Source organism: Myotis myotis, unplaced genomic scaffold (genome assembly GCF_014108235.1).
Source record: "Myotis myotis isolate mMyoMyo1 unplaced genomic scaffold, mMyoMyo1.p scaffold_m19_p_14, whole genome shotgun sequence".
NCBI lineage: Eukaryota > Metazoa > Chordata > Mammalia > Chiroptera > Vespertilionidae > Myotis > Myotis myotis.
In genome coordinates this window covers 22,686,862-22,712,838 of record NW_023416318.1, presented here as the reverse complement: position 1 = coordinate 22,712,838, position 25,977 = coordinate 22,686,862, and the positions used below count along the sequence as shown (strand labels likewise).

The 25,977-nt window shown below is 35.7% G+C and overlaps 1 protein-coding gene across 4 annotated transcripts in view; it reads right to left on the bottom strand.

Moving 5' to 3' along the window:
* FANCL (FA complementation group L) overlaps window positions 1-24,926 on the bottom strand; it is a 77,562-nt gene extending 52,636 nt beyond the window's left edge. For all 4 annotated transcript variants that reach the window (XR_004971831.1, XM_036334493.1, XM_036334495.1 and 1 more), the window contains exons 1-5: window positions 24,777-24,926; window positions 16,532-16,590; window positions 14,669-14,729; window positions 11,915-11,971; window positions 9,323-9,423 (exon numbers count right to left, since the gene is read on the bottom strand). Coding sequence is in view for 3 of the 4 variants with exons in the window: in XM_036334493.1 (XP_036190386.1) it covers window positions 9,323-9,423; window positions 11,915-11,971; window positions 14,669-14,729; window positions 16,532-16,590; window positions 24,777-24,926 (428 nt within the window). In the remaining variant the exon portion in view is untranslated. The remainder of the gene's footprint in view (window positions 1-9,322; window positions 9,424-11,914; window positions 11,972-14,668; window positions 14,730-16,531; window positions 16,591-24,776) is intronic.
* Between the last annotated feature and the right edge of the window lie 1,051 nt (window positions 24,927-25,977).

Below are 25,977 nucleotides of genomic sequence, written 5' to 3'. Positions count from 1 at the left end.
TCAATAATGTTACTATACAAAAATCTGGCCAATAGCCAATATTAGTTCATACTCAAATTGATCCTCTAAGGAAAATGCTGCATGAGCACAGGTATAGCCTGATCTCCTAGCAATAAATTTTCTTTTTCTGAGATTATAGCTTCTGACACTTAACCTGGGCATGCATTCAAGATGACTAATATTTTAAACATATAGCACAAGCACAGTTGTTTTGGCTTTAAGTTGCTCTAAATGCATGAATTTTCTGCAACGGAAACCAATACCCTTTGAAATATATCATTCTGTAAAACTATGGTCCCTTGAGTAGCATAAGCTACTGCCAAAAATGTTCAAATTTAGTAGTATATTTACTAGTGAACTGGGCATGTGGATATTTTTTGACATTTTTACAATACTATTCTCTTGTAAAGATAAAAAGTAGCCTAAGAGTATTGCACAACTTATCACCCAGACTGATGGTAAGACCCATTAGAGTTCAGCACTGACATTAGCCTTCTAACCCAGGAAACATTTTTTTAACATCACTGTATGCTGCTTAGTCACTGGCCTGGTATAATAGTGAAAATGGGTCAATTTCAAAAATGCTGGGCAATAAAGTTGTGGAACACTATTTATAATAAAAAATAGATCTAAATCTGAAAAAGGCACATATCTTCAACAACAAACTAAAAGATAAGAGTCTTTATTAACAGAAGAATGTTTATCATAATCTATAAAAACTCTAGGGTCTTAGAAAACAAAATTATTCCAGAAAAAAATGTTTACTTACACAAAAATGTCAATGATACTATACATAAATGTTTAATTATTAATTTCTTTCAGCTATATCTGTAAGCATCTCAAATTCTCCTACCCCCAAAAATATAGAATATGAGACTTTATCACACATTTTATCAATATAACTCTAAGTTCAGATATATGGGCACATAACTCTTTGAAAACATTAACACTTCAGATTCAAGATGCTGATATAGCACATGCATTTATTTATATCCTCTCTTTACTCACTAAAAAATAAATAAAAAATTTTAAAATGCAGATAAACCCACAGTTACAAAAAGAACAAGAAGGAAATAGCATCAACTAAAGCAAATTTTCAACAAATTCTACAAAAAGAAAAAGTGGTTGAGGAACACTGGGTGACAAACACATTAAAAAACAGAAAAAGAAGAACCTGGGAGCAAGACAGCTGGCAAAGACAGGAAAGGAAGGCAGTCTATAGAATAGAGGGTATGATATATATGAGGAGAAATTAAGGGAATGTGTGTGTTTTGTTTTGTTTTTAAAAAAAAGGAAACCAAAAAGGGAAAATTTTAATCTAAATTATAAACAATGAAGCTATGTTAAAATTTTAATTGTTCTACCATTAACCTTTCAATGAAAAATATTTACAGTAAAAAAAAAAAAATCAAACTGCTTACTAATTACAATTTTTAAAATCCAGCAATAGACAAAGCTAAAAGAATTATAGCTTCAGAAATGAATGTAAATGTATTTAACCACTGCAAGAGGTGACAAAAATTGACAAGTATAATGGGGAAAGAAATGAGAGATTAGGACTAAAATTTGTAATTGCTAATTTTAGAGTAAAAGATACATATCATTAATTAAATGGACATGAAAGAAGTTTAAGGAATATTAAATCTAATAGAAGAATAAAAGAATAGTAAAGAAAGGAGATGGTGGTATAGGAACTAAATCCTCTTTAATTACAGTTATCACTATGTAATTCCTAAAACTAATAAATCAAGTAATTTTGAATATAGGCATATCATTGAAAAATATGGAAGTTGTAAGCATGAATATTTCAGAGTATTTGCCTCATAGAATGAGACTGGAGTTTAAAAACGGTGTGGGAAAAGGCTGCTGCTTTGCTTTATAAGCCATAAATCGTTTATAACCATGATGACTATATCCAAAAAGAGAGTAAGAAGGGTAGGGAGAGAAAAGAAACAACTATATCACCAACTAGTCCTTTATGTATGTCACACTGCTTCTCCTCACCCAGATGTTCTTAGACAGAAATAAAAGTTCTAGTCTTTTGTTTCCAGTCACACAAACAAAAGATTATCATCTTTCCACAACATTGAAGACACGGAGATAAAACATTAGAAAAAAATGTCATGCTCAAAATATGGCTGTGTAGTCAAAATGGTAAGATTAATTTTGTTAAACTTTAAGAAGTCAAATAAAACAGTAAAAACATTTATAACTTTAGGTTACTCTCAGCCTAGTTATTTGAAATTAAACATTTTACCTATGTCGATTTCTTTCTACTTTGTTTCAGGAACAGGGAGAAATCTCATGATTATTAACACCTTGAGTACATGTGACCTAAACTGGTACATGACCTCCAGTACTTCTCATTTTCTTCTTTTGGTAACAGAATCCCTGCCTCTATAGCACCCCTAACTAGACCAAGATTAGCAGGGCACACTTCATTCAGCTAGCAATCCTTCCCAACTGCCCTTGGGAATCAGCCAATCACTAAATTTTGGATGCAAACAAAAGTGATTAATATGTCCATCTTTTGGATTATTTTTATTAAAAAATGTTGCCTAACTCACTCCAGTGCCCCTCTCACTCTCCCTTCCTTTAGACTAGATCTGAGCAATATAAGCCAGCAAAGACCATGCAGACAAGAACAACTCTCTTAGTGCCACTCTGACCACTGAAACAATCTGCAATAATGGAGGTATTCTGCAACTGCACTGTCCAAAACAGCAGCTCCTTGTGACATGTGGCTATAGAGAACTTAAAATATAGTTATTATAAACACTGAAATTTTAATTTAGTTTAAATATAAATGCCAATAGCCACATGTGGTTAGTAGCTACTATACTGAACAATTAAGCAACAGTAGATAGTTTAGAAACAAATGAAAGAAACCTGGGTTCTTGGATGACCTTGTGAGACAGCGCCACCTGTACTCACTCTTGACCATCTGCCTACCTCTGAACTGTTAAGGGGAGATTAATAAAATTCTATCTTGTTTGAAACACTGAGGATTTGGGGTTCTCTTTGTTAACAGCAGGTTAATTTGTACCCTAACTAAAAGAACATATTTCTATCCATTCACAATAGGAAAGAATATCTTAGTGTTTGGTCTATAAAAAAGATATTATAGAGGGGAGAACAGTGATAAGCTCTTACAAGTAATTTTAAAAATCATTCTTAAAAAAGTCTACTTTAAATGTTCTGCTTTATTATTATGGTGAGTATCTTGATTTAAACAACATGGAATAATTTTTACTCATTTAAATAAGGTAAATAATTCACTTAAATAATAAATTTTAAAAACTTTCATCATTGGAATGCTCAATATTTTTTAAAGTTGTGAAATCACATTTAAAAGAAGGAGTTTGGGTATTATTACTTAGCTAGGCACATTCAAAATTGACTAAAAATATAAAACATATATATAAAATCTAAAGAAATAAAATATGCCTTTGGCACTTTACTTTGTATTTATCACTTGCTGCATTTCTTTGTAAGTATGCTTGCAATAAGTAAAATGGCACTAAACTTGGCAGTTAAGTTTTATAAACACTTAAAAAGAATACTTCAGCTCAGGGAGATTTTTGTTGTTTTTGTTAATAGCTGAATGTTATCAGTAGAGAGCAGCAGAAAGAATGTGCTTTATCTCTTGAAATAGTGTACCTATTTTGACCAACAGCCTAGTAATATATCTAGGTATATTTACATAGTAATAACATCAAAAGGTAGACTGAAGACCTTCATGGTTTAATAAAACATCAAAGTTTCGAAAGAAAAACACATACACACACACACACACAAAAAAAAAATCCAAGTTTCTATTTTTACCACTACTCTCAAGTTTACGCATTAATACTTCAAACCTACATTTCAAAAAGCAACCTCCCTAATTGGTGTCTTTACTTCCTGTCTCTTCTGTACACCAACCTATCCTGCCTTCCATGACTACAGTAATCTACCTAGGTAACTCCTTGCTCAAAAATACTCAATGAGTGTCCATCAACTGCATATAAAGAATCCTTAGTCTAGCAGTAAGACCCTTCAATCTGGCCCTGATATTAATTCTCTTATGTGAGCAAATGATTGACTCAAAAGTCCAAAAATGAGTTGTACATTTCCATCATTACAGCCTTGTCTCCACCAATCCTTCCCTTTTAAGTCTTTCTATATTTTTTCCAAGCTTATCCCAAAACCTACCTCCTCTACGAACCTTCTTAAATTATTTGTAGCTCAAAAGGACCTCACCTTTCTTAAAACTCTCACACTGCTGCTTTTCATGTGAGTTTATTGCTTTTTATAAGGAATGTAAAAGTTTCACACTTCTATATATGTGCCACTGCTCTATGTATTAAATGAACATGGAGAAGCTATTCAGATTGGTTCATGTTTATGCTTCACATGTGTGTTGTAAATAACTGAATGTGCATTGTTTAAATTAGATACTATCAACACATAACCAATTTAGAAAAACAAAATTTTTCACTATTAGATAATTTGCAGTTATTTAATGATTTGGATATAAATGAGGAAAAACACTCTTATAAAGGTAATTTATTAACGTCTATATTCTTTTGCATTATATAACAAAAGTTATTACTGGTTATAATTAAATCATAACACTAATTAAATCTCTGTGAAACTCATATACAGTCTGACATTTCTAAGTGAACTAGTGTCTCAACAACTTTATAGCTACTTTACACAGGGATTAAACGAGTCACATAACATGTTTCTTTTCAACACTCATTATTAAGTATTATTAGTTTCAACTGAAAAATGAAGAAAATGTGGCTCAGGGAGGTTACGTTACATGACCAAGGTCACACAGCTGATAAGCCAGAATTAAAGTCCTTGTCCAGTTATTGAAATTAATTTACTATAAACAAGTATTCCACTTACTCCAATATGTTATATAGTTCTTTGAAATTCATTGAGAATTACAGAACATATCATCATCACTGGATCAAATCCATTACTAAAATAATAGGCTTAATTAAAAATCTAACTTAATATATATTGAGATATATTAACAATCCTTCAGCGGCACAACAAATTAGGTAAAACTAAGATTTCCCAAGACAAATCTGAAAGGCCAAATACCTGAATTCTACTCACTCTGATAAATAATATGCTATAAAAAGGGTAAAATCATCTAATCATTTCCCCATTTAATCTCTGAATTAAATGATGCCATATGATTATTAAAACAACCATAAGATGCCCTAGCAGGATTGGCTCACTGGATAGAGAGTCGGCCTGGGGACTGAAGAGTCCTGGATTTGATTCCGGTCAAGGGCATGTACCTTGGTCGCAGGCACATCCCCAGTAGGGGGTGTGTGCAGGCGGCAGCTGATCGATGCTTCTCTCTCATCGATGTTTCTAACTCTCTATCCCTCTCCCTTCTTCCCTGTAAAAAATCAATAAAACATATTTCCAAATAAACAACCATAAGATAGACTATAAATAAGGTGACTATGAATTTCTTCCCAACTGGGACACTTCTGAGACTGACAGGAGTCAGGATAAAAGGCAGTCATTAATAGGACTATCCTAGGTAAAGTGAGATGTAGATCAGCCCACCTGTAACTCCAGGACATTCATAGTACCAAACAGACAATCCTACTAAACCCCAAGGACTCTGTTTAATTCCCATTGTTTTTTATGAGCTACTCTGCAAAACAACACAAGCAGAAGTTAACAAAAGCCCATCAAGACATCTTTTTCCATCCCTCACCTTTGTGAAACAGCATAACACTCAAAGTCACCCGCAACTGTCATATCATCTTCATCTTTACCCTTTGAACAACTTGCTGTTTTTAGTGTGCTTTTTAAGAAGTTTAAACATGTATAGAAATTATAACAGCAGCAATCAAACTTAAGGCGGCTACTAATTCTGTATCATTTCTAACTTAATTTTTTATAATGCCTGATCCTATAGAGTTGATTAGAAATGTCAAGTATGTAATTTAAAAACACAGCAAGGTCTTCATTAACTTAAAAAGATTTTTCTTTTATTATCAGATTTTATTATTACATTAACAAATCTAAAACTAAAAGATTATTGTTAAGAATGCAAAGGAAATATGTATATATTAACATGGTCTAGAAATCACTGAGATTCTCATAATCCACTTAAACTAGTTTATCATACAAACCATTATGTGTATCATTTTCAAAATATCTATCTATATAAAAGCCTAAGCAACCATCCGACCGTCCAAATGGTAACTATGATGTGCAATGCCACCAGGGGGGAAGACGCTCCGACCGGTAGCTAGGATGCACACTGACCACCAGGGGGAAGATGCTCAACACAGGAGCTGCTGAGCTGCGGTGACTTGCAGCTGCGGTTCTTGGTTCTCGGGCGACGCACCTGGAACCAGAGAGGAGGGACAACAATTCCAGGGTGTGTCACCCAAGAACCACCCTTGTGCAATCCAGGAGCCCTCAGGGGATGTGGGAGAGCCGGTTTCAGCCTGATCCCCCCAGGCCAGGCTGAAGGACCCCACCAGTGCATGAATCCGTACACCAGGCTTCTAGTATTTTAAATGAAAAAGCTAGCTAGCTGCTGAAGCAGGGCCTCAAAATGCAGCAATTCTAGTTTGGGGACAGTACAATTCAGGTCTCAGTTTTAGCTCTGAGTGTCCTGAAACCCAGTATTATCAGTGTGCCAAGTAGACCTGATTTAAGAATTAAGACAAAAATAAAACTGATAGATTTTCTTACTTTAGCAGTGTTGGACAAATATTGACAAATCTTATTCTTTGGCCTCTCACAATCCATGCAGAAAAATTCTCTTCTGCTAACAGTCTTTATTTGTAAAGCTATGAAACAAATGATTAGGTAACAGCTATATACCTAATTCAAGCATGCATCCTAATCACTATAATTAAACTATCACCTTTCTCAAATCTAAGCCAAGAGATTTTGAAACTGTCTCTCAGGATGCATTAATTTTGCATATGGCCAATTTTATCCATAGTCACACACTGAAGGTACTTGAGGAAACTTTACTGAAGGCTGCATATGAGAGCTGACCCACAGCACCACTCCAGGGAATATCATTCACACACACAAAGCCTGAGCACTGACATACAACCAGCCTTGGCTGTATACACTCAACTTATATATACAAAATTGGGAATATAAATATATATCTTGAAACTTATGCTGAGAATTAAATAAGAATTATATAAAGTGGCTAGCACAGTCAGTGGCATATAACAGCAACTTTATAAATGAAAGTTCCTGTGTGCAATGACCTTAGTCTAAGGTGGAGACCAACATTTATATTGTGATGAAGGTTATGGTAGAGGCATTCATATCTTTATTTTTGCCTTTCACCTATTATCTAAATTAGAGATCTATCCCTTTTTGTCACATCACAATATGTATAATACAAAGCAAAAATCAATACTTTCCTTTCATCTCTAAAACCATTTATTCCATAAAGTATTTTACATACTTGCACTACTTCTCTTTATAACTTTGTTACTAATGGCTTTCAAGAAATCCTATAATTATACTTTATAATACTTACCAGTTAGAATTAAGTACTACTGTGATTATCTACATAAATTCTGACTCTTCTACTAGATGTAAGTCCTATGAACAATCTTAAGTCTTGCCTATGTATCCTCACTGCCCTCCATTACAAGCATTCACAAATAACAGTTGAAAGAAAATGAATTATTCAAAAATTTAATATTTAAGTTATCAGTGCTTCAACAAATTTTTACTGGAGTTCTCTGAAATATGTCACATTCACAGAGAAAACTGTCTCAAATTCACTTTATCAATATAACAAAAACAAAACTAGAACCATTACCTCTTCCCTTTTCACTCCCTTCCTACATCCTTAACTATTTTAAAAACTAGGTCTTAATATTAAGCACCTGAAAATAAGTCAAAATAATCTTTCTCTATTCTGTCACCTTACATCCAAAAAATGGCAGGGTCCATGTCATCAATGCCTTAAGACACACCTTCATAACCTCAGTAGAATTGCTATTAGCACATCTTAATTCATTACTCATCTTCTCTGTCTTCTTCCTTCCATTGGTATGCTACATCCTATATAATAAAAGGCTAATATGCAAATCGACCGAAGGGCAGAACAACTGGTTGCTATGACACACACTGACCACCAGGCGGCAGATGCTCAACGCAGGAGCTGCCCCCTGGTGGTCAGTGCATTCCCACAGGGGGAGCGCTGCTCGGCAACAAGCTGGGCTCACGGCTGGCGAGCACAGCGGCGGCAGCGCTAAGGATGTCCAACTGCCAGCTTAAAGCCAGCACTCAGACATCCCCCGAGGGCTCCCAGACTGCGAGAGGGCGCAGGCCGGGCTGAGGGACCCCCACCCCAAAAGCATGAATTTCGTGCACTGGGCCTCTTGTTTTATTATAAAAATTCTATCCATCCCAAATCCTATTCAGGAATAACACCTTATCAAATAAAGCCTAATCTCATAAATTAACATTAACCTCAATATCACCATAATAATACATTTAAAATTATAGGTAACATCTATGTCTGGCTAAGATGGAGAAGCTTGCTACAGACCAAAACTTCCACTGAGAACAACTAGAGTAACCAGATGAAAGAGAAAAGGAAAAAAAAGTATGACTGCATCAAAGAACTGCTAAGGCAACCAGGACTTGAAGGACCAAGGTCTTGAAAGGGGGAATAGAAGAGAGGTGAATAAAAATTTTGCAGTCATTTTTCCCTTTGCCTTTTTACCAGTTTTGGAACAGAGCACGAGAATAAGGATTTGGGCAAGGTGAGAGAATAGAAGACATAGTGGTAGATATAAGCCTAAATAGATTTGGTGACATCAACAAAATGGCATTCAGAAGTTCTAAAAATTCTCCCCTCTATAATAGCAACAAGAAAACTGACAACAAAAATGTAAACAAAATAAAAATAAAAAAGGCAAATATGTGAGGTGATGGATGTGTTAATTAACATAATTGTGGGAATATTTTCACAATGCATATGTATATCAAATAACCACAATGTACATTTTAAATATATTATAATTATATTTATTAATTACACCCCAATAAAAGTTAAAAAATAAATTTAAAAAATATGTTCAGTGAAAATATGTCATTTTTTTCACAAATTTAGTATTTTACCTTCTAGGTCATTTTTTCAAGATAACATCCCTTTAATTCATAACCACAATAAGGATCAGACACTCTAATTACAATGAAACACTTTGACTAAAAACAGGTATAAAATAAATTGCTAAAACCGAAAAAATATTAAGTTGAAATATGTAAAAGAAAGACATTTCTAAAACATATTTTAAAATAGACATACTTATCCCAACCAAGAATTCCTATTTCTTCAATAAGGCTTGAGTAGAACTGGGGAGGGGGAGGTAGTGCATGTATTTCTTGTTTATTCTTTAAAGCAACTTCCTGTTTAAAAGAAAAAACTTGGATCAGCTGTGGAATGCCAGACGATGAATTGTTAGTACATGATTACACAAAATAATTTCATAATCTTCTCTGTGCCTAACTAAAGTGTCCATTATTTTTACAGAAAATCCAGCTGAATCTTTCCACTTCTCATTAAAAAGAGAGAGAGAGAGAGAGAGAGAGAGAGAGAGAGAGAGAGAGAGAGAGAGATGAAAAAAGTTAAAGGACTGCACTGAAGATCATATAAAAATGTCAATTATTTGGTCAGTGTGGCTCAGTGGTTGAGCGTCAACCCATGAACCAGGAGGTCATGGTTCAATTCCTGGTCAAGGCACATGCCCAGGCGTCAGGCTCAACCCACAGTGTGGGGCATGCAGGAGGCAGCCGATCAATGATTCTCTCTTATCACTGATGTTTCTATCTCTCTCTCCCTTTCCTTTCTTAAATCAATTAAAAAAATAGAATGGATTAAAAAAAGTGAATTATTATACCTTCAACCTTAACTTTAATATTCTCCTCTATTACACTTATCAAAGATGAAAATTTAAAAAAAAAAAAATACTCATTCCCAAGGCTTCATTAATCTCTTCCTACTCCTGTGGACATGTTTGATAGTAAGTAACATGTACTTTTGAAGAAGAGCCTGAACTCTAAGTACATTGCCTAGATTGATACATCTGTACACCATTATGAATTACCTTACAAACAAAAACCGTTCATTATCACAATAAATATTTATCTGCTAATTTCTTTCTTCATTCTATAAAACTCCAGACTGGGCAAGTTCAAGTGTTTTGCCATCTGGATAGAGCACAATTCCTTTTTCTGCTAGGCTCACCTAAGATATCTTTAAGATGGTTTATGTTCCTCCAAACAAAACTAAAATTACGTTTTAGAAGCAATACCAACATCACTAGAATTGCTGAGGTTAAAAATTACCAATTACTGCAAAGGTGCGAACCTAGACAAATATCTATAAATTACATAGATGTTCATATGGTCTGAATTATCAAAAGGTATCTAAAAACTAAAGAAGTAAAATTTAAAAAGAAATCTGATAAAATACCAAAACCATATGGAAATAGCATAAAAACTATGTTTCTAGTAAGTGTAACCTTTATAAAAGGTATAAATTTTAATGCTTTAAGTATATGTTTAGTCTATTAGTGCTTATCTTTTTTTTTTTTTTTACAAGGATAAGATACTATCAAATTAAGGTAACACTGGAAAAAAACAGATTTTACAAAAAGTATTTCAAAATCAGAAATATTAGCTGGAAGTACTTTAATAAAGTTTTAAATCTGTTTTATGATTTTAAAAATAAAATTAAAAAACCCTGTGAAAGCAGATTTGTAAAGCCCAAAGTATCAATCTAAATTTGATTAGAAGGTAAACTCCTAGAAAACAAGGAGTTTTTGTTTTTTGTTGTTTTGTGTGTTTTTTAAAAAACTAAATACCTAATGATATCTAATGATAGCCTGATGGTCCATAAAAATATATTTGTATTAAGATTATCCATTTCTAAAAAAAAAAAAAAATGTACGTACAGTTCCTGTACTTATACATGTAACACCTATACAGTATTTCCTTTGAAATTTCTATTTTTATTCAGAAATACTAATTATTGCTATCCACAAATATTGACAGTAAAAAGAAACTTGGATAATAATAAAAACAGTATTTTAATCCTAAATTTATGATATTTGTAAACTCTGCCTTCTACCTTAGGTCAGACATGTTACTCCTATTCCAGAACCATAACAGGAAAAAAGCAAAAGCAGAGAAGCAAAGTATTCTTCGTGGAGAAGGAAGCAAAGCTATGTAGTAGAAAGAACAGAGGATTTACACACAGAGTTTTAAATCCTAACTTGAATATTTCCTAGTTTTTAGGTCTTAGGCAGTTAATGACTCGGCTCTAAAATAGGAATAAAATAACCGACACCTCATATAGTTTTTAAAAATATGGGTAATTGTTCATTTATAAAATGCATGCAGAACAGCTACTATATGCTCAGCTATTACTAGGAAACTCCATGGGAGATTTACAAAATTTCCTGAACAAATTCAGTACCTACTGATTTCATTGAGGTATCAATACTTTTATCAGTGATTGTATTATAGGAACCCTATTACTAACAACACACCTCAACAAATAAAGTAATAATTCTTCCATTTTTAGATACACTGTCATAAGTGTGTGATAATATCACCAATGCTGTCCATATTTCTTTAGAAAGCTAAAAAATAGGATCTCATGTTATTCAGAACTACAGTAATAAATGTACTAAAGAGAATATTGTGACTCAGAGATTAACTCAATATTTTCAGTTTTGAATAATGATTATTTCTTCAAAATTAAATGACCAATAGACCAAAAATAATAATTATGTTAATACTAGAAACCAAGATTTTCACAGTAAGATATAAAAGATACAGGAATTACAAAAGCAATCAAGACTTATGGTAGCAGTGTTAGAAAACAAATACCTACCAAGACCATCTTCAACTCCATCATAAAGCTCATTAGATCAGGGGAGTGCTTCATTCTCTAGATCAAAATTACATTTCCAATTAATTTCACTTGTACAATGAATATCCCATTCACTGAAACTAAAATACATGTTTATGTGAATAAATATTAATTATATTTACATCATAAAAGTATAAGAATTGAAGTATTAGTCAACATTCTTACTATTCCTACAAATTTCATTTTGAAAGAGTAAATCAGAGCTTAAAATCTACTCTGGTGAGATATACTGAACTGAGTAGAATGTCACCTAAAACCTCACACACTCTTCTCTTCCTTCAACACTGATTACTGTCAAGTTTAACAAATCTAGCAAACCACATCATTATTTTTTAAGGGAGTGAAGTGGAAATAAGCACATAAAATATAAAAATCATGCAAATCTATACAACTAAAAAAATCTAGTTAGAGCAATTAATTAAATTATAATACTGTCTATTTTTGTTTTTATTGACTTTAAAGATTACCTATAATTATTATTTTTATCCTTTCACAATTAACCCATATTAATTCAAAAGGAGTCAATCTTTCAATAAGATAAAACTAATATAACAAAATGGCAAAAGTAAAAGTAAAACTTCAAAAGTAGAATGAGTATTTAAGAATCACTATTCCATTTCTTAGAAATCATTCTTAAAATAAAATAACTATACAATAAAAGAAAGCAAAAAAATAATTTAAAATTGTTTTCTTAAAGTTCTTTATCATTTCTCTGCTTGAATTCAAAATATCGTATTTTTGCTACTTTTTGTGATGCACAGCACTACAGTCACACAGTTCTAGACAAAGTCAACATATGAATTTGTTCACTCTCTTTCGAGACAAAAATAATAATCTAAGATATTTTAGCAATGTATGAGACATAAGATTCACATTTTAACATAACTTTGAGTGGGTTCAGGTTTTAGAACAAATCTTTGATTTTCCCTTCTTCTATACAATATCTTTCCTTTCTTCCCTACCCCCCACCCCCACCCCCAATTTAGTAGAAATGAGTAATAAGTTATATCCACAGTCTACAAACTACAGTCCAAGGCTAAATCCAGCCAATGCATGCTTTCGTAAATAAATCCGTACTGAAATGCAGCTAAGCCATTCCTTTACCTCTTGTCATGGCTGCTTTGGCGCTAAAAGGGCATAGTTGAGTGGCTGTAACAGAGAACTTACCGTCCACAAAACCTGAAAAATTTACTATCTGGTCCTTCACTGAAAAAGACTGCTGACCCCCTGATCCATATTTACTAGTTAAAAATGATACAAAGAGCCCTACCCAGTTTGGCTTAGCGGATAGAGCGTCGGCCTGTGAACTGAAGGGTCCCAGTTTCGATGCCGGTCAAGGGCACATGCCTGGGTTGCACACTCAATCCCTAGTAGGGGGCATGTAGGAGGCAGCCGATCAATAATTCTCTCTCATCATTGATGTCTCTCTCTCTCTCTCTCTCTCTCTCTCTCTCTCTCTCTCTCTCTCCCCCCTCTTCCTTCCTCTCTGAACTCAATTAAAAAAATGATACAAAGGAAGAATATTGATATTCATCTGGACTTGGAATAAAACAAAGACTCAACTAATATTGGGTTCTACATAACCAAATGGAGGGCAGAAAGGAGATTAAGTAATTGGGACTTTTTCTAGGAACCCTTTTGGTGAATTGGTAAAGAAAAAAGAGATCTTATTATTATACTTAGTCTTTATTAACAAGATTTTCAGGCTTTTTAAATATCTCAATAGGTTCACTTCTTAAACTTCAATATATAATATAAATAGTCACAGGGGATAGAGAGGGAGCAACAGAAGAAATGATTTAAGCATCTCCTTGAAAAACTGCTGTAATTATACTGCCAGCAATTACAGCCTACATTCTACAAATCAAATAGTTTATCTCCTATTATTTCTTTTTGGTTCAGTAATGCTTTATGTGAGAGTTTCTGTCATTGTCAGTTATCATAGATAATAACCTGCCTTTTAGATAGAGAAAATATAAGAGGGAAAAGCATAAAATTAAATGCATTTCTACTTAATTTATTTTTCTACAAGAGGCATTTCATTTGCTTTAGTAACAGTGATTTTGTTTTAAAGTTTCTTTACTCTTTAATGGAATTTTCAGGTACAGGAACCTAAACATTAAGAATAACTAAACCAGGGTACATAGGGTGGGCAAAATGGGTGAAGGTGATCAAAAGGTACAAACTTACATTACTACTATACAATAATTTAAAAAAGAATAACTAAATTAATCCTGCCTATATTTCACTAATGTGGCCTTTACAGCTACTCCTATTATGTCCACATACATGATCCTAAGTGATTTCCACACCTTTTCTGTTACTAATCTAGAACTACAATCCCATTTTTGTCACATATATCCTACAACTCCTAAATGGTTCCTGGAATTTCTTTATAACACCACTATTCAGTCTTAGCAGAAAAAAATCACTCAAAAAGTGATGGATATGGAGAAGGGTGAATGCATTTGAAGACCCTGAAGTCTCAAGGATGGAAATCTTGAACATAAATGCTGCCCAGAGATGTGCTAAGGATTCTGAGACAGAAAAAACACTTTACATAATGTAGAGATCCTTAAAATATTTCATATAGATGAAACCTACAAAATTTAGCAACCAGTTTGTTACAACATTCTGCACAGTAAGTCTTTAAAAAAGAGTAAACTTAGTAATTTCTTACCCTTGCTTAAAACATAAACCTTTTAAAGGACTTACTTGTTGTATTATTTGGTGGTATCCACAAAGTATTGTCCTCAGCTTCCAACTACATAGTAATCTAAAATTTAATGGAATAAAATAATGTGTTATTTGTTCAGAATAGGAAAAAACTTACATGTATGCTAACACAAACAGGCATGAGCATAGAAAAGAAAGACAAACATAATTCTGAAGAGTTAATAAAATTTTTACCACTTATAAAGTTCAAAGTCTTCAAACTTACAGTACTAATTTTATTTCAAAATATAAATAATTGCAATCAATAAATGACAGGCAAACAGTACATCTTTTTTTAAACATAGCAATGTTATCTATTGAACCAGATTCTGCTCCGAGGTAGGTTAAATAGAACCAACAGTTTAGATCTTAACATACAGAACTTACATTTGAGAAAGTTTATGTAGCAATATAATCTTCTTCAAATTCCAGAGTAATATAACTACAGTGGGACCTTGACTTACGAGTGTCCCAACTAACGAGTTTTTCGAGATACGAGCCGTCTCTCGGCCGATTTTTGTTTTGAGTTGCGAGCTAAAATTCGGGTTACGAGCCAGCTTCAGATACCCCACCGCTAGCTGGCGCAGCGAATGTCACAGTGAACGCCACAACATCAGCCCAGCATCACATGTCTCACTCGTTCACTTCTTGATTTGACATACGAGTAATTTGAGTTACGAGCTCCGTCACGGAACGAATTAAACTTGTAAGTCAAGGATACAGCCTTTTAATCACGTTAGTGATAGTTAATGTTCATCTATCTACTGGATCATCTCAGCTGTGCTCTCAACATTGTTAGGTAACTCTTCTAGGAAGAGATTTAACTTACCTAGAAGTAGGAGGCCTAAGTTTTCCCAGCATTGGCCACTCATTTTCTTCAAAATAGTTTATACTGTTTACATTTCCTTTCCACCCACTCATCATCCACTCTAAAACCTAATACACCTGTCTAGTGTCTACATAAAACCTAATCATTTCTAAATGATCCCCTTGCAACACTCAGCACTATTAACCACCCCTTCCTGTCTCTCTTTGTTTGGCTTCAGTTTTCCCCTTACTTTTCTGGTCAATCCTTAGTCTTCCTCCAAGGTCCTCTATATTTACCAGTCCTTTAAATGTGGTAAACCCTCACTGGCTTTCTCTTTTCACCCCCCACATGCAGCGCTGAAGTCTATCCATACTCAGAGCCCCAAACCCCATGCCGACTGTGAATTCCACATGCATCTCCATTCCAAGTCTCACACTGGAATTAACACACCAATACACTACTACCTACTGAATAGCCTCTCATGATATCTCACACCTGATATGTCTTAAAACAATTTCTCCATCAATTCCCTCTTCTCTAGCTTAGTGATCCAAGTCAGGAACTTGGAAAGCATCCTCCATTCCTCTTTCCCTCTTATTTCCCACTTCTAATCAATCACAAAATCCATCAATTCTACTTGTAAATGCCTCCGGATATTTAGGAGGCATATTTAGGAGATATTTAGGAGCAGAAATGAGATTTGGGGTGCTACCTAAATTTCTAGTCTCATCTCTTGACATTCCTTGACAGGCTGTCTGTACTAACTCTACTTCTTTTGTATTCTACCTTTACACTTCAGTTCAATACTTGTTAGTGAAATTTACACAGTTGCTGTTTACTGCTTTAAATAAAAAAGAAAATTAGAGAATTAATGTGTCACCTTTGAAAAGTACTTCAGCACCAGGGAAAATAATTTATAAATGCACAATGATCTGGGAAAGTCAGAAATGACTAATAAGCATTTTAGGCAAAACTCTAATGACTGAAATCAGTTTATAGCAGATTAATTGACTAACCATTCCATAAAGATGCAAATATAGAACAAAATATATCACCTTGCATTCTTCAGCTGCAAATCTTCAGGCAACAATATTTTAAGATGGAAGTCTCTTCCCTGTGGAAAATATTGAAAAGGTTCAAATTTTCACCTTTCATTTAATGTTACGAGTTTCACTTAATTTTAGAATCATATAGAAAAGGCAATGCTTCCTTTATTTTCTAAATGGTATAAACTTCATCCATATGTTTATACCTGTTAAAATATAAGCAACATAATATTGCATTTGAGGAAAATTAATTGGCCAAAACTTTGTAATTATTGGGAAATCAAACCACTAAAGTTGTTTCCAAAGAGACAGTCCCTCACATAAACATAAGAGTTATAAGAAATTGTTAATGTAGACAAAGATTTTTAAATGTTATTTCTTGGGAAATAAATGTATGAAAAAGAAAATTCCTTCAAATTGCTTTGAATATAAAAGAAGTCATAATGTTAATAAGTAAAATAAGAATATGTAATACATTATAGGCATCATATTTCCAATATTCTATATTTTATAAAATAAAAATATATTTAGTTAAATAATCTAAATATACAAACATCAGAGAAATATTTTCATAAATCAGAATGTATTCAATTCTCCCACATTTGCAGATAGTTAATAAAATTGCTAACATAATACATTACTTCTTTCAACTTACATATTCACTAACTATACATTTGAATATATAAAATTTTACTCAAGAGTCTTTCTTTCTAAGGAAAAAGGGACTGTTCTCAGAATTTTATTCAGTTTTACTTTCTTGAGAAAGTGGATGAGTAAGCAGCTTAAACTTTGTAACTTAAATAGGATAATGCACATGAAATCTGAGCAAAGGTAGGCAGAAAAGGACAAACAGAATTATAATCTTTTACTCCAACACTATAAAATGAAAAAGAGTAATAAAATTCTTGAAAAACAATTACCACAAGAATTTTAGCACAGTCTCCCTCAAAGCAGTTTCAAAAATAGAGGAACACAATTAAATGTACCCCATAACCTTTACTTTCATGGTAATATTACAGTTCTGACTTTCATTACATTTAAATGTCGTTTCAAAAAATGAAACAAAATGTACTACTGACCTTTTCAAAAGGTCAAGTAACAATAATTCACTATTTCATTAAAGCACTAAAAGGTATTATGTAGTAACTTTAACCTAACTTTATAGACATCCCACACATAGGTGTAAGAACAATCTGGAATTCAAAATTTACATGAAAAATAGTAAAACTTCTCTACTGCTCTGTTATCTGAAAGAATAAAATCCCAAAGTCCCTTATTTGCAAAATCCAGCCATTTTAAAAGGTCAAATGCCATGTCACATGCCATCATACGTTTCTGATTAAAGAAAATATCCAAATTAGCTTTTTTTTTCTTAATTCCTCTCAAAAAGCAGATTTTTCCAGGCTTAGAGGAAACAAAAGTAATGATAGTTGCCTAAATGCCAACCTCTCCACACATCCTCCCCCAAAACACTATATAGATCAATATTAAGAACAACAACAACAAAAGACAGAGAACACTAAATTTCAAATTACCTGAAGAAAAAAATATATAGATCACTTTCAGTTATTTCCAATCTGGAACTCCAACAGCAACTCCTTTTGGACAGCTAGGAGGTTCAGAAAAAAATGCATGGAAGAGAGAAGAGGGGACTGGACCAAGTACAAAAATAATCCTATATAATAAAACCCTAATATGCAAATCGACCGAACAACTGGTCACTATGATGCGCACTGACGACCAGGGGGCAGACGCTCAACGCAGGAGCTGCCCCCTGGTGGTCAGTGGGTGCCCACAGGGGGAGCGCCGCTTAGCCAGAAGCCAGGCTCACTGCTGGTGAGCGCAGCAGCGGTGGCAGGAGCCTCTCCTGCCTCTGCGGCAGCGCTAAGGACCCCTCAGGGGATGTCCGACTGCTGGCTTAGGCCTGTTCCCAAGGGGCCCACACTGCGAGAGGGCGCAGGCCGGGCTGAGGGATCCCCTCACCCCCCCCCCCCCCCCAGTGCACGAATGTCATGCACCAGGCCTCTGGCAGGTTTATATTCCTCTAAAATATTGTTGGATGTTGGTGTGAGGAAGCAGAAAGACATTTAGGGTGGGAGATTTGGTAGAGTACAAATGCCCTCCTACTGGTTTTAGTTAAGATGATTATATTCTATTCATTTACTTTTAAATGATCCTTTTAATGAAGCATAATTAGAATCACTCATATCCCTTTTGTGCTAATGTATTGAGTTAGATTTGGGTTAGCTAACTTGAAACAAATACTAGTAACAATAATCTGGTAGATCAAAGTATGGTAGAACACTGACTACAGGTAAGGGACTAAACATGAACACAAAAGGCAAGGGGTTCGTCTTAGAAAAGAAATGTAGGAATAGAAGACGGTAAAAAAGCAGGGAAGGAAATACTTTGGAAACTGGGTGCTAGGAGGAAAAAACAAGTAAGTGTGGCAAACTTAGGATCTTATGTAAAAAAATAGAAACACTCAACTCCTCCCCTTAGCACTACCAAAAACATCATCCATTAAATAAACTGTGCTTTGCTTCACTGACAGAATAGTGTATTTCTGAACTAAGAATTTTATAAACTACTAGAGGCCCAGGACATGAAAATTCATGCACTGGAGGGGGGGGGAGTCCCTCAGCCCAGCCTGCCCCCTCTCACAGTCTGGGAGCCCTCAGGGGCAGGAGGCAACCCAGAGATCAGGGGAAGGCTTCTACCCATTATAAAAAATAAATAAATAAATAAATAAAAAGACAGGATTTACCTTCCCACATTAACTAAAATGTTGGATAAAATATGTATGAAAAAATGATTTGTCAGAGATCAAACAATAGGCATTGTAGGACAGTGATCCTTGAAAGAAGGGAAACAAATGAGAAAATCTCTATAAAGAGTCAGCCATATGGCCTGGAGACTTTTCAGGCTGCAGGGCAAGGATGAAGAACGAAACAGAGCCCAACATTCTCCCTGACTTAAAAAGACAGGGGTGAATTAGGGGAGGTAAAGGTACGTAGGATTCATAATGTACAGCACCAACAAGGAAATACATGGGGAAGAAAGAACTACAGAGTAAACGAGAACTTCAGAGGATTCTTCCAAAGGAGTCTTTAGCTAAATAGTGATTGCTGCATGGATGTGAGAAAACCACCCAAAACTGGGCAACCATGAGAATGGAGCATGCAAAACAATCTTGGAGCTCACACAAGGTTGAGCTTGTTCCCATCGAAGTGGAAAACCTTGTACTATTTTTTTTTAATATATTTTATTTATTTTTTACAGAGAGGAAGGGAGAGAGCCAGAGAGCCAGAAACATCGATGGGAGAGAAACATCGATCAGCTGCCTCCTGCACACCTCCCACTGGGGATGTGCCCGCAACCAAGGTACATGCCCTTGACTGGAATTGAACCTGGGACCTTTCAGTCCACAGGCCTATGCTCTATCCACTGAGCCAAACCAGTCAGGGCAACTTGTACTATTAAAGCCAACAAATACAAGTGTTGCCTCAAGATAGAGCCAAAGTCTGTTCTTTTTCTGCCTAACAAAGCATAAAAGCAAACCTTGAAAAGTTCAAACCATTTCCAAGTAACTTAACTGCTTCTTAGAACAAATATCAAGAATATTTAAGAGAATAAATAATATCTAGCACACCACAGGTAGAATGCACAATGTCTGGCATTCAATCAAAATATACCATGTAGCAGAGAAGCAGGAAAATAAGATTCATAATAAAAAGAAAAATCAAGAGAAATACAAAAATGACAGATGATAGAACTGCTTTAAAATTCTTAAAGTTATTACAATAGTACAGATATTCAAGAAGGTTAAGGAAAGCATGAGTATGCTAAATACACATGGAAGAGATATAAAGACCTATATTTAAAAGATAAAAAAATGCATATACAATGTCTAAGATGATAAATATGCTAGATGTATTAACAGATTAAACCTTGCAAAAAATGATATTAGTGTACCTGAAACACAGAAACAGAACATCCAAAAACAAACAAGCAAACAAACAAAAAACAGATTGTTTTTGTTTGTTTTTAAAAGCAGACCATTAATGAATTATGCAACAACTTAAATTGGCCTATCATGCATGTATTTGAAGTCCCCAATACAGGTAAGAGAGAGGAGGAAACAAAAAAATTTTTGAAGAAATAATGGCTGAAGTTTTTCCAAATTAAATGAAAAAAAAAACAGCCTCATAGATCTAAAACAGACAAACAAAAAATAAAGTGCACAAACGCTGTGGAGGGAAAGCATAAATAAAACTACACCAAGATAAAAAGAAAAACCTTAAAAGCAGCCAAAGGAAAAATAACATACTACTAACAAAGATAAGAAAAAAGAGTTCTCATCGAAAATAATACAAGAAAGTGAAGTGACATATTTAAAGCACTAAAAGAAAAAAGTCAACCTAGAATCGTATACCCAATGAAAGTATCTTTCAAAAAATCCAAAGAAACAATTTTTTAGACATGAAACAGCTAAAAGAATTAATCATCAGCATACATGCACTACTTGAAATATTAAAGAAAGGAACTCAGGAAGATAGTAAGTGAAATCAGATGGAAATCTGGTATACAACAGAGTGCCAGAAATAGTTAATATACAAGTAAACATAAAGACTTTTCTTATTTTTCAAAAATCTCTTTGAAGAATAATTGACAGTGCCAAAGCTGTCAATTTGAACAACAAAGAAAATAAGAATGGATTACAACCGGAAGTATAAAATAAGTTTAATGAATCCATACTGTTATCAATAAGTGAATTAGTAAATGGGAGAGTTAAGCTAATCTCTCATGCAGAAGAATCAAATAAATTATGTACACACTCTACCTTAAAAGGGAGCATAACTCCCCACTCCTTAATGGGAGCTGCTCATAGTGACTTCCTCTCAAACAGTACAGTATGGGGGAAGGAAGAGTATAGTATGGACTGTGTGTGCGTGTGTGGAGGGGGGTGGGGGGGCAGAATAGTAACTTTCTAGTAGATAAAACAAACAAATGCCACTTCAGCCAAATGATCAAGGTCAATATCAATGGTAATATATCACATTGGTAATCTGTACCCTTAATATGACGTGATGAGATGGTACTTACACTGTGATGTTCGTCTCAAAAACCCATAACCTCAGTCTAATAATGAGAAATCCCAGTAGAGTATCCTACAATAACCTTGACTGGTACTTCAGAAATAGTGAAAAAATCAATGATACCAAAAGTAGGTTCTTGAAGAGATCATTTCAATAAAATGTATAAGCCTCCATCCCAATGCATCAGAAGAAACATGTAAAATACCATTATCAGTATTGGGATTGGAGGTATCTATAAAATATGACCATAATTTCTTTGACACTTCCACCATTAAGTGTTGGTGCCTCAATTCTCTCCTTTACTATGGGCTGCATTTGTGACTTGCTTCTAACAAACAAAATAAAGCTGAGTGAATATGTGTTAACATCAGCAGCTAGGGGAGAAAAGGCACTGTGCAGCTTTCTGCTTGATCTCTCTGTCCCATCACTCACTAGTTAGCCAGGGGAAGCTAGCTGCCATGCGTCATTACAGTCAAGCAGCACTGCAGAGGCGCATGTGGTGAGGAACTGAGGCCTTCCTAACAGAGAGCAGTAAAAAACTGAGGCCTCCAGCCAAGGGCTACGTGAATGAGCACTCTTGGAAGCAAATCTTTCAGCTCTAGTCCAGCCTTTAGATAACTGACATCCTGGCCAACATCTTCTGCGTAAGAAACACTGACACAGAAACACTGACTAAGTCACTTCCAAGATTCTGATCCAAAGAATCCTGAAATAATAAATATGTTATTTTAAGCCACTAAGGTTTGAACTAATTAGTTATGCAGCATAAGATAACCAATAAAAAGAGCATCATTACAGAGCCTAAAGACATTAAAATGATAAAATGGAATATTATAAGTAACTTTTAAGCCAATAAATTTTAAAACCTAGATGAATGAACAAAGTCCTTGAAGGAAACAAACTATCAAAGCTCACTCAAAAGGAAGGGTATAATCTGATAATAGAGAAAACATCTTCTTTTAATCAATCACGAATTTCTCTCTCTCACATACAGAGGATCAATAAGTTCCACAAACTTTTTACAAACAATATGATCTAATTACAATGCAATAAAACTAGAAATTAGTTAACAAAATTAAAAAAAGACCTTTCATGATAAATTATGTAAAATCTTCTATTAAGCAAGAGAACTAAAATTTAAAATTACAAAAGTTCTGAAAAATGATGATATATCACTACATGTCAGCATCCACAGGGTAATTTTAACAGTGATGAGAGGAAAATTCAAAGCTTTAATTTAAAAATGTATATCAATAACAGTGTGCTTTCACTGGCCAAATCTGGGACAATAAAAACATAAAAATAAGGGATGCAATGATGATAACCCATTAAATAAATTATTTTTAAAATCCATGAGACCATTATGATATAAATAAATTGTAAAGAAGGGAAAGCTATTCCTTATCATAGAATGCCAGTTAATAAAGAAATGATAGAGCTAAAAAATCATTTGGCAACGATCACAGTATTAACTGACTCAAACAAGAGTCAATAATGCTACAACTGGGGTGTGTGTGGTGAAAGTTTAATGTTTCAGCTCCCTAAAAGGACTTATTAATTGCAAAGGAATAACTGGAAGATGCCACCTTAAACAGATCAGAGGTAACATTATCAATAACCAGACCCACTGATATAAATACCTTGAAAAGGACACAACATTCTTTCTGGGGCATTTCTGCCAAATTGCATAATCTGAACTTGGAAACATCTGTGAAACCCAAATTGAGGGGCATTCTACCTAATAACTAACCTGTCCTCTTAAGAAATGGCAAGTTCATGAAAACCAAAGAAAGACTAATAAACTCTTTCATGTTAGAGACAGCTAAATATGAGATCTCACATCATCAGATGGTAGGGAGCTAAAATAATGTAATTGCAACATTTAAAAAAAAAAGTTGAAAACGGACTCGGGATTAGATAATGGTTATTATAGCATGGTCACATATCTTGATTTTGAGAATTGTATTGTGGTTACGTATGTGTGTGTCACTGGTCTCATGAAATATACCCAAAGTATTTAGGAATAAAGGGGCATTACCTCTGCAACTTAATCTCAAACTGTTCGGCACCTGCCACTCTTAGGGATAGGCAAAAGTTTCATTTAGCAAGTGATTTTGATAACTCTCTCAATATTTTTAAGAGTTTATGTTATAAGTAGTCTTCAAAACATATGGTAATTCCTAGGATATATCCCCATCCTCAAAAAATACATGTGCTGGGGAGGGGGCATGATGTTGGGCATAATGGTCAGGGAACAAAAGTCTACACTCATTCTAACCTAAGAGATCCGGGTGCAAATGCCTAGGGGGAAAACCCAGGCGTGGAATCAGCCTGAGTTTAAGGCGTTCTGTTGCGATCATGGAAAAGGAACTAATCCTCTCCATTTTCCCACGCCTTGACTTATTCAACTAAGAAACAGGAATAATTATTTTTCCTAAACGTCTGCCTCCAAGGGCTGAGGCTAACACCGAGATAGCGTGCTTGGAAAGCGCTCTGCAAACTTCAAAGCCCTACACGTGTGTCACTACATGTCCTAACTCCACCAGAGAGGCAATTTGGGAATCTGCCAGCACAATTAATTCTGTGGTCAAAATCCCCTACAAAACATCACACCTAGAGGGTCGGGGGCACGCGACGTGACAAGAGGGCCGAAAACAAGGTTTTCCTCCAAAATGTTCTTTCTACAGGAAACACCAGTATGATGATGAGCAGGGATGCCCGTGAACGGACGCCAACCTCCGTGGGTGCGGGTGGCGCGAGAAGAGAGGTAGGCACACAAATTCCAAAAACAGAGAGGAGTTTGAATGAATGTGGGGCAGCCACTGACTCAGGGAGGCGGCAACTCAGAGAGGGGAGGGCCGAGGGGCGTGGCTATCTGTCCCGCCCCGCCCCCCAGCCCGCTCAGGCCACGCCCCCTCACCCGCTCAGGTCCCGCGCGCGGGTCTCCAGACGCCCGGTTCGGCGCGGGGACCCTGGCCCCGGCTTCCAGCGACGGCGGCGGTTCTCCAACCTCTAGTGTCCGGGGAGTCGTTACGTGCCGTCCCTGTCCATCCCCGTAAGTCAGGGCTCCTCACCCCCTCGGGTCAGACTCCCAGGGGCGGCACTGCGCCCCGAGAGGGAAGCTCTCCTAGCGAGAGAGCAACACCGGGCAGTACCTGAGCAGTAATGAATCCTTCATACACGGTTTTCGCTCGGTTCTGGGGCAGAAGCAACGGGAACTGGCGCAACAGGCTCGCTTCCGCCGCCTCCATGGCTCGCCGTCCGCGGCGCCTCAGGGGGCTAGTCGGCGGCCGGGCACTGCACATGCGCAGTCCCGCCGGCGTCAGGGCGGCGGGAGGCGGAAACCGGGCCGTTGGCGGGAAAGGGCTCGAGGATTCCACGGGCGGAAATGAAAGTCTCCTGCGAGCGGGACCACCTGGGCGTGAGCGCAGCCGCGATAGAGGGGGCTCCTTAGGAGACCGCATTGGCCCCAACAGGAGGCGGAGGGGAGATGGAGCTCAGCTTCACAGGGCTCAGTGAACAGGATCCTTCCAGCCCTGATGGTTGCAGGAGCCCGTCCGGTGGCTTCGTTTGGTGTTCTTGAAATGCTGCTACAACTTCGGAGGTGCATTCCTCCCAATAACTCCCATAGTACACCATGGCTTACCCGGAGCCGCCTCACCTCCCCTTTCCACCATCAGCAGTCTCCCGGTGGCCTGCCAGCTCCACAGGGCCTCCTGGATGCCCTCGGCATACAGAATAATAGGTATAGCCTTCTCTACGGAATAATATTATGCAAGGCAATGCATTCCAGTCCATTTAATATAGCATATGCAATATATTGCAGTTCTGTGGCTTCACAGGTTAAATCCGTGTTCTTGCATTTGAGAGACACGTAAATACCTATGTACTGATCCAGACTGAAGTCAACACCAGACTGAGTTCTGATACACTGCACTCACCAATATCTAAGGAAAACACGAGGAAAGATGACTGATGCTCTCGGTGAACCAAAGTTGGGTTTGTTTGTTTTTTAACACTTTGTCTACATTTTTCTAACTTAGGAATGGTAATCATCTATGCCCTTTTACTAAGGATTGGTTAAGTAAGGGACTTATTGAGAATTACTGCATGGTTATTTGTTAATCCAATCAATGCAGCACATTTTTGAGCCCTGGTATTTGCAGAACATCACTGTGATATGCCAAAGCTGTGCAAAGATGAATAAGATACATATACCCCCTCCCATCTCTGTTGCCCTCCAAAGGGAATCAGACTTCTCAGAGAGCCTTAAAGTTTGACAAATGTGTCACAATATTCTGAGTGATTAGGGATAAATAAGAATGCTGCCGCAGTTAGATGTTAATTGCACTAAAA